This window comes from Schistocerca americana, chromosome 1 (assembly GCF_021461395.2).
Source record: "Schistocerca americana isolate TAMUIC-IGC-003095 chromosome 1, iqSchAmer2.1, whole genome shotgun sequence".
NCBI lineage: Eukaryota > Metazoa > Arthropoda > Insecta > Orthoptera > Acrididae > Schistocerca > Schistocerca americana.
In genome coordinates this window covers 429,286,266-429,299,125 of record NC_060119.1, presented here as the reverse complement: position 1 = coordinate 429,299,125, position 12,860 = coordinate 429,286,266, and the positions used below count along the sequence as shown (strand labels likewise).

The 12,860-nt window shown below is 43.9% G+C and overlaps 1 protein-coding gene across 1 annotated transcript in view; it reads left to right on the top strand.

The window, feature by feature from the left end:
* LOC124557856 (exostosin-1) overlaps positions 1-12,860 on the top strand; it is a 296,909-nt gene that overhangs the window by 88,438 nt on the left and 195,611 nt on the right. Inside the window, exon 2 of the mRNA XM_047130899.1 lies at positions 6,981-7,182. Within this exon, the coding sequence (XP_046986855.1) occupies positions 6,981-7,182 (202 nt within the window). The remainder of the gene's footprint in view (positions 1-6,980; positions 7,183-12,860) is intronic.

Below are 12,860 nucleotides of genomic sequence, written 5' to 3'. Positions count from 1 at the left end.
CAATTCGAACAACAATCATATCTTGCGTTTCGCGATCTACAGCATATGCGTAGACGTTAGGAAAATTTCGTGGTGGTGGTGGTGTGGTGGTGGTGGTGGTGGTGGTGGTGGTAGTAAGTTCCTATACGACCAAACTGCTACTGCTGAGGTCGTCGGTTCCTAGGTTTACACACTACTAAATCTAACTTAAACTAACTTACGCTAAGGACAAAACACACACACACAGACGCGCGCGCGCGCCCGAGGGAGAACTCGTACCTCCGACGAAGGGAGCTGCGCGAACCTTGTCAAGGCGCCGTAGACCGCGCGGCTAGGAATATCTGTGGAGATATAGAATTAGGGGGGGGGGGGGGGAGATTAAATCAAAGTGCATGACGTTCTAGGACTTGTAAGGACTAGAAATATTTTTAAGATGTGTAGGTCCAAGCTACTCTCTATTGGTAGGAGGATTCAATCTCTGTGTACAGCCAGTTAAATTTCGTTATTATTTGTGTATTGTAAGCTTTTTTATGGGAGCGGAAACATTGAAATCATCCTTGTTTTAACTGTTACATTACGTTCTGTAAGAGAGGAGAGGTCCCGAATGATGTGAACGTCGTGTTTGTTGCGACGCACTGTTCCGAGGTTCCAGAAGTGTGGCTGTGAGGATCTCGAAGTGCCGAGCATCCAGTACCAGGGCTCTGTTGCTAGTCAGGGAAGTTTCCAAAGTATATATAGGGGAGACATCAAAACTGTCGGGTTTTCCTTTCAACTTACATCTTCTTTTATTCTTTAAATTTGACGCCGAATATCAGGAGTATAGTTCCATCCATTACTTGAAACAGTAATCACATAAAACAAAATACATTATTTTTTGGTTTTTTAGAGCAAAATTGCTTGCACCTCTTTTGTTTGTGTCCTTTCTTTTGGAAGTCGATATTAATTTTTTTTTTTTTTTCGGAAGCTACTGTCCAGTGTACTTCCTATCAGTGTTAACGATTTCCTGACGCTTCCCATTCTCTTACTGAGAATTGGAAGTATGGTTATCTATTTGATTGTGTACGAGTCCAAGAATGTGAGTTTGGAGCACAGCATTTCATAACAGTGAAAAATGGACAGTGGGGAAAACCTGAACAGAATTGAATGGAAGCGTCTCAGTTATGATGCAACAGGGCAATGTCGAAAATTGTGTGGAGTCATAAGATGAATACTGAGGAGATTCTACGCAGGATCGGCAAATAATGGAACATGTCGAAAACACTGACAAGAAGAAGGGATAGGGAGATAGGATATTTCAAAATCTTAAACATGGCTGCGACTCAGCAGCTGTATAAATCTGAAAAAGTTGAAGAAACAGTAAACCAGTTGCAAAACGAAGGTTTATTAGCCCTTGGCCTAGATTTCCATATTTTGTAAAAATTTCCATACTTACGCAAATATTTTATCCTCTGACTCCTGTTATAATTTTATGTTGATAATAACCTTTATCAGTGCACATTTACCAGTGAGCGTGTATTCTGAAGTACGCCGAATGTAATCTGGCTGCTATCTAAAGCCATGGCATGTGATAATTCTTGTTTTTAAGTCAATTTTATATATGGAAAGAGTCGCTTGACTTCAGCTAATGTAAATGTACCATCGTGTGATGTAACAAGGTCCACTCCCTCTGAAGAAGATATTTTTAGAAATATCGAAATCTAGGTCAAGGATTAGTAAGCTTTAGTTTTGCAATTGTTGGCTGATCTTTTCAACCTCTTCAAATAGGGCATTTCGTACGGAAACAGGGGTATCAGAGGGATCTGCAGAAGGCAACAACTGTAGGGCAAGATAGAAATTGAAAAACATCCAACAAATAGTTGACGGCTTGGGGTGCAAGTACTATTCTGATCTGAATCTACATCGACACTCTGCATATCGTATTTAAGTGCCTGGCAGAGGGTTCATCGAACCACCTTCACAATAATTCTCAATTATTCCAATCTCGTACAGCACGCAGAAAAAAAACGAACACCTATATATTTCCGTGCGAGCTCTGACTCCTCTTGTTTCATTATGATGATCGTTTTTCCCTATATATGTGGGCGTCAGCAAAATATTTTCGTATTCAGAGGAGGAAGTTGGTGATTAAATTTTCGTGAGATGATTCCGCTGCAACGAAAAACGCCTTTGTTTTAATGACGTGTGCCCTAAATCGTCTATCATTTCAGTGACACTTTCTCCCCTACTTCGCGGTAATACAAAACATGCTGCCCTTCTTGGAACTTTCTCGATGTACTCTGTCAATCCTATCTGGTAAGGATCACAAACCGCGCAGCAGTATTCTAAAAGAGGCTGTGTAGGCAGACTCTTTCAACAAAACGTAGTCCTTGATTAGCCTAACTCACAACATTTTCTGTGTGCTCCCTCCAATTTCAGTTGTTTGTAATTGTAATTCGTAGGTATTTAGTTGAATTTACGGCCTTTAGATTTGAATGGTTTATCTTGTAATCGGAGTGCTACGGATTCCCTTTAGCACTCATGTAGATGGGTATGAAGAAGTTGGGAGCAGAGAGGAATCTGTGGTGCGTCGCATCGAACTACTCAGAAGACTGATGATGAAAAAAAGAGCCTAAATCCGTATTACCTTATTCTCATGATTCCTAAGCGAGATAACGATGGTGGCAGCAGAATTGTTGCACGACGTTCATCGAATTTAGGTCCTATCAATTCATCCAACAGGATTTCGCAAGAACTAATCCGCCTTTCTTCAAAAGATTTCCATTTAAGGTCGAACTTGATATGGATTACGCCGAAGTATTTCAGCCCCTCCAAGGTTGATGTGGACTATGCCGAACTGTTTCAGCCCCACATCGCGTTTCTGAATTCGTTCGATATCTGTGATCAAGCCTACCTGGCAAGGACTTGAGATCCTCAAGCAATACTTTAATTCTTTGCTCTCCGGAAGCTACAGTTCCCTACTCCCTCCTAATGAATAAAGAATGAGCGTACTGAATACCAGAATAATTGTATGATTAGATCGAATAGTTTCTGGTAAACAGAACATGGAGAGAAGTGTTGAGACGTAAAAGTAACTTCGGGCGAGATCCAGGGGAGTGTTATCGGACCATTACGTTTTAGAAAATATATAAATGACCTAGTAGATAACGTCCGAAGTTGCTTGAGGCTTTTCGCGAATGATTTTGCTGTATAAAGAGAAGTCGCGACGCTCGAAAATTGTAGCGAGATGCAGGAAGACTTGTAGAGGATCGACTCTTGGTGCAGAGAGTGGCAACTGACACTCAGCATAAATAAATGTAACGTACGGCGAGTACATAGACAGAAAGACCCATTATTGTAAGATTACGAAATTGCGGAACAATCACTGGAAGCAATTACTTCCGTTAAATATCTAGGAGTATTTGTAGAGCCGGCCGTTGTGGCCGAGCGGTTCGAGACGCTTCAGTCCGGAACCGCGCTGCTGCTACGGTCGCAGGTTCGAATCCTGCCTCGGGCATGTGTGTGTGTGATGTCCTTAGGTTTGTTAGGTTTAATTAGTTCTAAGTGTAGGGGACTGATGACTTCAGATGTTAAGTCCCATAGTGCTCAGAGTCATTTGAACCATTTGAAGTATGTGTAGGAGAGATTTAAAATGGAACGACCACATAAAATTAATCGCGAATGAGGCAGATGCCAGACTAAGATTCATTGGAAAAATCCGCAGTAAATGTAATTAATCACTAAGGGAAGTAGCTTACAAATAACTTGTTTGACCAATACTTGAATTTGGTCTTCAGAATGGTATCCGTACCAGAAAGGACTGATAGAGGAAATAGATAAGGCCCAAAGAAAAGCAGCACGTTTCTTTGTAGGTTCATTTAATAAGCACGAAAGTGTCACAGAGATGCTCAGCCAACTCTGGTGGCAGACGCCGCAAAAGAGGCGTTCTGTATCACGTTATGGTCAACTGGTGAAGTTCCAAGAGCGCAAATTCCTAGAAGAGTCAACCTATATATTGCTTCCGTCATATCTTGCGAAACGACTGTGAACATAAAATTGGAGAGGCTGGAGCCCATGCGGAGGCGTGCTAGCATTTGTTCTTCCCACGAACCATACGTGACTGCAACAGGAAAAGGGAAGTTATTCTGTTACACGAAGTACCCTATGTCACAAGCAGTAAGGTGGCTTGCGGAGTATGGACGTGTATGTAGAACTGGTCGCACTAGCGTCTCATACAAGATTTCCATTACAGATGTCTTGAACTTTCTCAGAATCCTTCTATCAAATCTGCCTTCTTTCACCTTCCCTAATGCAAAAAAGTAAACTCTGTGTGAACAGGCATCGGAAGGCGCAATGGTACTCGCCGACCGCCGTGTCAGCCTCAGACTATTGGCGTCACTGGATGCCGATATGTAGGGGAATGTGGTCAGCACAGCACTCTCCTGGCCATTGTCAGTTTTCATGACAGCAACCGCCACTACAAGAAACTCCTTAATTTGCCTCACAAGTGCTGAGTGCACTTCACTTGGCAATACTGCTCAGCAGACTGGACAATCACCTATAGAATTGCTAGCCAAGCCCAACAGCGTTTAACTTCGGTGATCGGGCGGGCAGGTGTTAAGAGTCTGTGCAGAATACCGTGGTTGGTAGATGTGTAGACGGCAGGGCACGTGTGGGGAGAGTGGTAGTGGTGGGGGTTACAGGCAGGCATTGTAGGGGAAATACTGAGCGCTGGAGGGGAAGTGCCGTTCTAAACTGAAGGCTACTTTCACATTTTTTGTGGATATTAAGTGGGGTCTCTCCACGCCCACACTTGCATGGTGACCATTCAGGAAGATCTGTCGTTTCTGCTTAGGTTAGTATGTAAAAGCAATTTCACTGAAAATGCAGCGATTTATTTTCGTCTGGCTTGTTAAACATTTGTAACTTTCAGAGTAGCGCCATGAAAGGCAAATTTTGGGTAAAAGCAACAACCTTCTCTGGTTGCCATGTGAAAATTTGCTTCTTTTGCCAAAACACAGCGTAGTTTACGAAGCCTCACATCACTAACTTGTTGTGCAGACACAATTGTGAGAGAATTCTGAAACAATGGTTTATAAAGTGAGGAACTGAGGAAAATTAAGGTCAGTAGCTTATGAAAAAGCATGCTCTCGGATGTTTGAAAAAGCATGCTCTCGGATGTCTTTATTTATGTTGTTCCAAAACCCATAGCATTTCCCATTTCACTATTTATCGACGACCCTTAAAAATTACATTATCTCAACAAAAAAGTCTAGAGTTAGTGTAATAACACAGTAGATAATGAAGTTTTGCATAATAACGATATGGGAAAATACTCTCCTGCCCGCATCTCGTGGTCGTGCGGTAGCGTTCTCGCTTCCCACGCCCGGGTTCCCGGGTTCGATTCCCGGCGGGGTCAGGGATTTTCTCTGCCTCGTGATGGCTGGGTGTTGTGTGCTGTCCTTAGGTTAGTTAGGTTTAAGTAGTTCTAAGTTCTAGGGGACTGATGACCATAGATGTTAAGTCCCATAGTGCTCAGAGCCATTTGAACCATTTTTGAAAATACTCTCCCCTTTGCCTGCCATCATTTGCCACTACCTCATTCTGTTATCTCAGACGTTTATGAAATATGAGGAATGTTATGGATATTTCACTCCGGCTAGTGCGACACGATCACAAATGAGTGTGTTACGTCAGATCGATTTTTTTGAGAGTGATGACAGATAGTCTAAAGAAAAATTCAGTATGTTAGCTAAATTTCGTGTGCAACAACATATTATGTAATGAGCACCAAACACAAAATTATAGCGAACTATGTTTTTCATTCAATTTCACGCGGTGTCTTACTTCCACGTAAATATCACAATAACGATGACCCTTAACGAAATGGTAGGTACATCATAATGAACCTGCCACATAAAGCTATAAATAAATCAAAAATGAAATTCTTTTACCAAATAGTTTCTGTAAAATTGTTTGAGAAAGATAGCATGGCGTGCGCCTCGATTCTGTCTTCGCCGACCGGCTGAAATGGGGCAAACAATTGTCGGCCTCCGCTCCCGAGCAAAGGAATAAATTCGACCAGCGCTTTGGACGAAAACTGGCCACTGGGCATCGGTCACCGTATCCTGTGCGGACACTACCACTGCGGCAAGTCCTTTGCCCTTCCCTAATACAAGGTCGTTCAGAAGCAATTCTGGAGTTTCGGAGACGAGTGAATGAAAACTGCCAGACATACAGTTCGCAGACACATAGTAGTGAATAGATGATCTCTCTAAGTTTTACATACATTACAGGTGCTCAATATGGGCACAATTTTTGACGCGGCAAATGGCAATACATGAGTGAAGTCGCTGACAAGAATTGCCTGAGAACGCGTGACGGCAGCCGGTTTCGGAAATCCGTTCTTTGAGTGCCTGTCTGCAGGCGCGAGCTAATTCGATGCGACAATATGGAGCGGATGCTTTGTGTACGTGTTCTGACAGGCATGTCCCTCAGTGCAACTAAACCACGAGTCGTATTATGAATCGAAACTTGGGATTTTTTAAATGGTTAAGTGGTTTAAATGGCTCTGAGCACTATGGGACTTAACATCTGAGGTCATCAGTCCCCTAGAACTTAGAACTACTCAAACCTACCTAACCTAAGGACATCACACACATCCACGCTCGAGGCAGGATTCGAACCTGCGACCGTAGCGGTCGCGCGGTTCCAGACTGTAGCGCCTAGAACCGCTCGGCCACTCCGGCCGGCCTCGAAACTTGGGAGACGCCCTATCCACTGATTTGTTTTATGTAAACGGGCGATATTTTTAGCAACATCTCTAAAACAATATTCATCGCACGGCTGTTTGAACACCGCCTCTAAACTTCACTAACGTCAAAACTTTGCAGCTGAACATTTTTGTCAGGGATATTGTGTTTACCTTTATCTCATCTAAACATTGAAAATTTGTACTTTTTACTTTATGCATAGAAATGCCTGCTGGTCGACATATGAATGTGGGCTGTGGTGTGTGTGGGCAGGTACGACTACGAGGTGCTGCTGCAGAACTCTACGTTCTGCCTGGTGCCGCGCGGCCGCCGCCTGGGGTCGTTCCGCTTCCTGGAGGCGCTGCGCGCCGGCTGCGTGCCCGTGCTGCTCTCCAACGGCTGGGCGCTGCCCTTCGCGCAGGTCATCGACTGGCACCAGGCCGTCGTCTGGGCCGACGAGCGCCTCCTGCTGCAGGTAACGCACCGCCGTGCCGCTCTGCTCTGCCCTGCCCTGCTCCGCCCCGCTTCTCGCGTCCTCCCGCCAGACCGGACGGCTCACGTATTGTGCATGGGGGCTTAATTATTAAAACGCTACAATAAAAGTAATTTTAGTAGCTGTGTGTCCGGCTACGAAGTCTCGTAACCGGTTGGCCCTGACTAGCATTAGTACGCAATCTGACTGCATAAAATAACAGTAAAGAATGAAAGGAAATTTCCGTTAACACAATTCATTAATTAAGTCCCCTGCAACTATAAAAGCTACGAAACAACAAGGCAGAAGTGTAACTGTTCTGTGTGTGGTGGTGCGATTAACGTACACGTATCTGGCACGGTTCTTCCTCAATACGACAAGAAATTTTAAACACCATTTACAATGAAGTAATAAAAAAAACCGAAATACTATAATTGCACATAGAAACCAGAATTACAAGTCTAATACAGGAACACGAGCCAGATGCTTTGTTGACTGAACCTGTGACCAAGAGGCATTGTTGTATAGGAAATTTGAAATAAAAAAATTTTGTTACCTCCATATATATTGACGAAAAATATATTGCGATCGTTGCAACATCTTCCATATATACATTACACCAACCGAACAGCATCAACTCTCTCGCCCAACACAACAATAACTGCACACGACATGGTCTCAACTAGTACTGCTCTCGACATCCTCTCAACAAGTACTGCTCACGGCAACCTCCGAACTACTACTGCCAGTGCAGGCGGCGGAATAATACTCTTTGGCGCAATCACTGGCACTGTGACTCAGTGTAGCCACCTTTCAATTGTTATCGCATGTTTCTTTTATTCCCCGCTCTCTTCTCCTGACTTCGATGAATTAACAAATACCGGGCGATGCTCTTAACTGATGGAGCTTGTAGTGTTGAATTTAGTTAGGCCACACACTGCGAAGCAATTTGCTGTTATTTTAATAGGGGTGGAAGTTTAACTTCTCGCACGTACACGGTCTCGTCACAGTAATGTGACACCCGCTACATCATCGTCAATGTGCAGAAACAAGTCTCACATGGCAGGTGGCAGTGCTAACAGTGGGGTGCATATAATCGTAAATTGTGGCTGGGAGACGTGGAAAACAGCAAGCGCCTGGTTCATGCACTCGTGCTGACTGATGTTCATCGGCGACGAAGACTGGAATTTGTATCCCAGTACCGCAAATGAAGCCCGCCCGGTTAGCCGCGCGGTCTGACGCACCGCTTTCCGGGTTGGGGAGAAGCGCCTGGTCCCCGGCACGAATCCGCCCGGCAGCTTGTGTTGAAGTCCGGTGAGCCAGCCAGTCTGTGGATGCTTTTTGGGCGGTTTTCCATCTACCTCTACGAATGCGGACTGGTTCAACTTATTCCGCCTCAGCTACAGTATGTCGGCGATTGCTGCGCAAACAACTTCTCCACATACGCGTACACCACCTTTACCACGCAAACATAGGGGTTCACTCGTCTGGTGTGAGGCGTTCCCTGGGGGAGGGGGTGGGGTGGGAGGGTGTCCACCTGGGCCGAACCACACAATAACCCTGAAAGAGTGGTTCGGTGTGGGGCGGCGGAGGGGTGAAGTGGACTGCGGTAGTCGTCGTGGGGTTGTGGACCACTGCGGCTGCGAAGCCTCTCCGTCGTTTCTACGACCCGGGTTAACATACAGTACAATAAAATACCGCAAATGGACGTGCGCTGAGTGGCGATAGGTGAACTTTTCAGATAAATCCTCTTCTATTCCCGATTAGACAGATGCCCATTGGCGTTTACGGCATGAATCATCTGAAAGCAAACACCCTGCAACAATTGTCGGAGGAGGGAGCTTCGTACTCTGGGGAATGCTTTTGTGGCATTCCTTGGATGATGTCCTCATTCTGGAAGAAATAATGTATCAACACCAGTATGAAGCTATCCTTGGGGACCATATCCAACCCCAACATGTTTCTCCCCTGCGCGATGGGATCTAACTGCAGCACAATGCATCGTGTCACACGCCCTGCAGTATAAGAGCGTGGTTCGAAGGCCACCGGAATGAGTTTGTTGTACTTTCCTGGTCGCCAAACTCCCCGAATTTAAGCCCATCGAGAATCTGCGGGATAGCTCGATCGAGTTGTTCGCTCCACGGCTCTTCATCTGGGAAACCTTGCTCAGCTGGCCACGGTTCTGGAATCGGCATGACTCCACGTCCTTATCGCAACCTTCCAGAACCTCACTGACACTCTTCCCGCACATCTCGCTGCGGTCCGCGCTGCAGTATATGGTTCATCAGGATTTTCACTGGTGGGCATATTAATGTGGCTGGACAGTGTAGAATACATTACGGTCGTTTTGTTACCATAAAATGTTCACCAAAACAGAACAGATAGGTTAATTTCAGTCATTCTTTTCAAATCAAAGTTACAAAACAACTAAAATATACACATCAACAAAAGTGTTCCATCTTCCTTTTATTTCGAAATTCATTGCACACTAAAGAAAAACTGGTTCCGAGGCACGCCTATACTTTAATTTGCATTGTGTCCAGATCATTATATAAAAGAAATTGTGGAATGACAAAATAGTATGTTTCCCATGGGGATTTTTTCACAGCACTTCTGAGCAACGCAGTATGGGGTGGAAAATCCCCTTACACGGATGTATACTTGAATCCGTCCTGAAATTAAAAAAAAAATCGATTTTTTGAATCAAAAGATAGTAAACCTCGCCGTAAAGACGACTTGGATTTTTCTGTTATGGCTCTCGTTCACTCAACAATTCCTCAGTCCGGCTGGGACCTTCTCCACTACATATCTGGACACCCCGACCTTGCACCGTCCAATTTCCAATCCTTTGGGACTGTTGACATAAACTTTAGGCGGTCATCGTTTTCACATCGATTGCACGCCTGCAAGGAGACGCACTTCGTTGCTACCTAGAAGCAGCTAAGAAAATGTGGAACCGCAGTATCTACATGTGTTACACCCAACATATTAAATACATCGCATAATAATTCATGTACATTACTTTTCGATACATCTTTGCATATTGATTGTCATTGTTAGAATGTAGTATAAGCGTTGCCATTTTTTATATCGGCGGGAACATCAATATTAAACGTACTGTTTTCTTTTTGTTTTATCAGGCAAGATATTTATATCATGTAACTACTAAAACAACTTAGCAATACTTGTCGCTAGATCGATGGTAAAACATGATTTTGAGAACACTGAGGAACCGAGTAGAGATTCTGAGAGCGGAAGGGAAATTCAGCAGAGCAGAAGTTAAACGAAAAGGGAATATGACAAAAGCAAGTCAGAAAGGTAGAAATAGAACAAGTGACAGGTAAGACGAGAAAAATGATGCGTTCGGATTGGCAGAGTTTGCTTCGTTAAAGAAACTGTAGACAGAATATTAACTCATTAAAAATAGAATAAGCAGTGAATCAGTTGGAGGACTTCTGTGGAATCGCCGCAAATAAACAGATTTGGGAAAACTACAAAAAACTAAACCCTCAAGTATGGACCGAGATTGGGGCCAAAATTCCTTACCTGTGTGACTGATGTATTGAGACTGCGCTACCTCGTTCCATATCATTGTTTAAGCCAACGTGCAGCCGGCACCTCCATGACTTAATGAGGAAGTGCATTGGCTAACACATGCTGATTCATTTTCTGGAAGAGCTGAATTTAAATCCCTAAGTGACTATCCTCGCGCTTTACAGGGTGTGTTTCTTCAACAAAATCATAGGCGGTTCATTCCACATTCTTGTTCAACTATGGTATTGTTTTCTTGCAGATGACATTTGACGTCGTCAAAATGTTAATATGTAACACCCAGTCTTTACGTTTTGATATCTCGGTGTATCGTAGCAGTGCCAGGACACGATAAAACTGCATGTTGCACGACCACAAATAAAAAAGAGGAGCCAATAGATCTCTTTCAAGGAAACAGCACTTGTTTTTCCTTCCGCCTCCTTTCGTGTCGGCCAAGTTCGGCGAAGTCCCACAAAGTGTTGTTCAATAACTACAGAGTTGTTGGGCAAAGAAGTGCGTGGCCCAGGAAAGCGCTCAGAAGAGATATTCTGTGAGGACCCTGAAAGGCTGTATTCATACACACAGCATTACCGCAATACAATATAAAAAAGACTTCTTAATGACGCATACACCACGATAAAAGTTTACTCAGCTGAAACTAGCGCCATTTTTATACGTGCCACCTTTCCTGCGAAGAACTTTTATTCGTTATTTTGCACGAATGTACTTTCAAAGCAAGGAAAGGGATAAACTTACCGTCGACGGCGAGATTATTAGGGACGGAGCACAGACTCGGATTGGGAAGCATTAGTCAGTAAGGAGAGAAATTACCCGTCTCTGTTTTAAAGGATGCCGTAAGAAATTGACGAGAAGCGCAGAGAAATGTGGATGGCCAGACGGGAAACTGAATATCAGTTCTTCACAAACAGTGTCCCAAATCTCAACCACTGCGCCACCTCTGTCGATAACACACTTCCAGTCGGTACTGTTCAATGCTAGACCTTCTTGCTATTCCCTTACACCCAAATGAGGAACACGTTTGAACTTCTCAACTTGCGAAACATTTCTCCACTTCTTTCCCACAAAATATCTCTTCCTCCGTTCACTGTGTTTCTTATCCGGTTTCTTCTCCCGTTTCTCTGTAACGTTTCAGTGGCACTCCTCAACATATACGAGGGCGTGTCTGCGAATATTTTACATGAAAACTTTTAAAGCTTTTTAAGTAAAACAAATTTATCAACATTCTACAGCTTTATTCTCATGTCTACATATTTATTTCTCAACATTCTCACCCTGTCGACGAACATTTTTCTCCCAACGAGAGGTCCGTTTGTTGATACCGTCAGTGTAGAATCTTTGACTTTGTTGACGGTGCCACGACCTCACTTCTTCTTGTACCGTTTCGTCACTATCAACGTGAAGTCCTCGAAGGCGTTCTTTAAGTTAAGGAAACAGGTAACAGTCGGATGGGGCACAGTCGGGAGTGTATGGAGGACGATCGACAACAATGACCCCAATACATCGGATTGTTTCATATGTCGCGGCACTCGTGTGCGATCTGGCATTGTCATTCTGAAGGATAGAGTACTCCATGTGTGGACGATTAGAAACTCTATTACAGCATGCTGTTTATCATGCATCGACGTAGTTGCATTAAACACCGACATGTTACACTGTACAGTTCGGAATCCTCTGACTACAGAGAGTTGCAACTTGCTTCAGCGAAGCGAGAAAGTCGACAAAAAAGATACATGGCATGTAATATCCTCAACCGATTTTGAGGATAGAATAAAAATTCGGAGACATTACTTTTCACCAGGCTCTCTCTGAAGTCTCGGTTAACTGAAGGGGTCGGTGGAAGAAAGTAATAACACCACAGAACGTAATTTTGAGTCATTGCGAGTTATACGTTGATGAAATTCAAATATAAGAACTCAGTCGCGATAAGAACAAAAACAGCAGTTTCCAGAGATACGAGAGGAACTACTTCGTACCAGCATGTGGTGCTTTCTGATACAGTAGAGGTAACATGATTAGATGAATCCTTGCAATATTGAGGGCTAGCGCTTTCTTCCACCGTACGCCTTCAATTGAAGACACGCGCGGAAAAACTGGCTAAACATCAAATGTAAAAGCTTAGAGATAAGTGC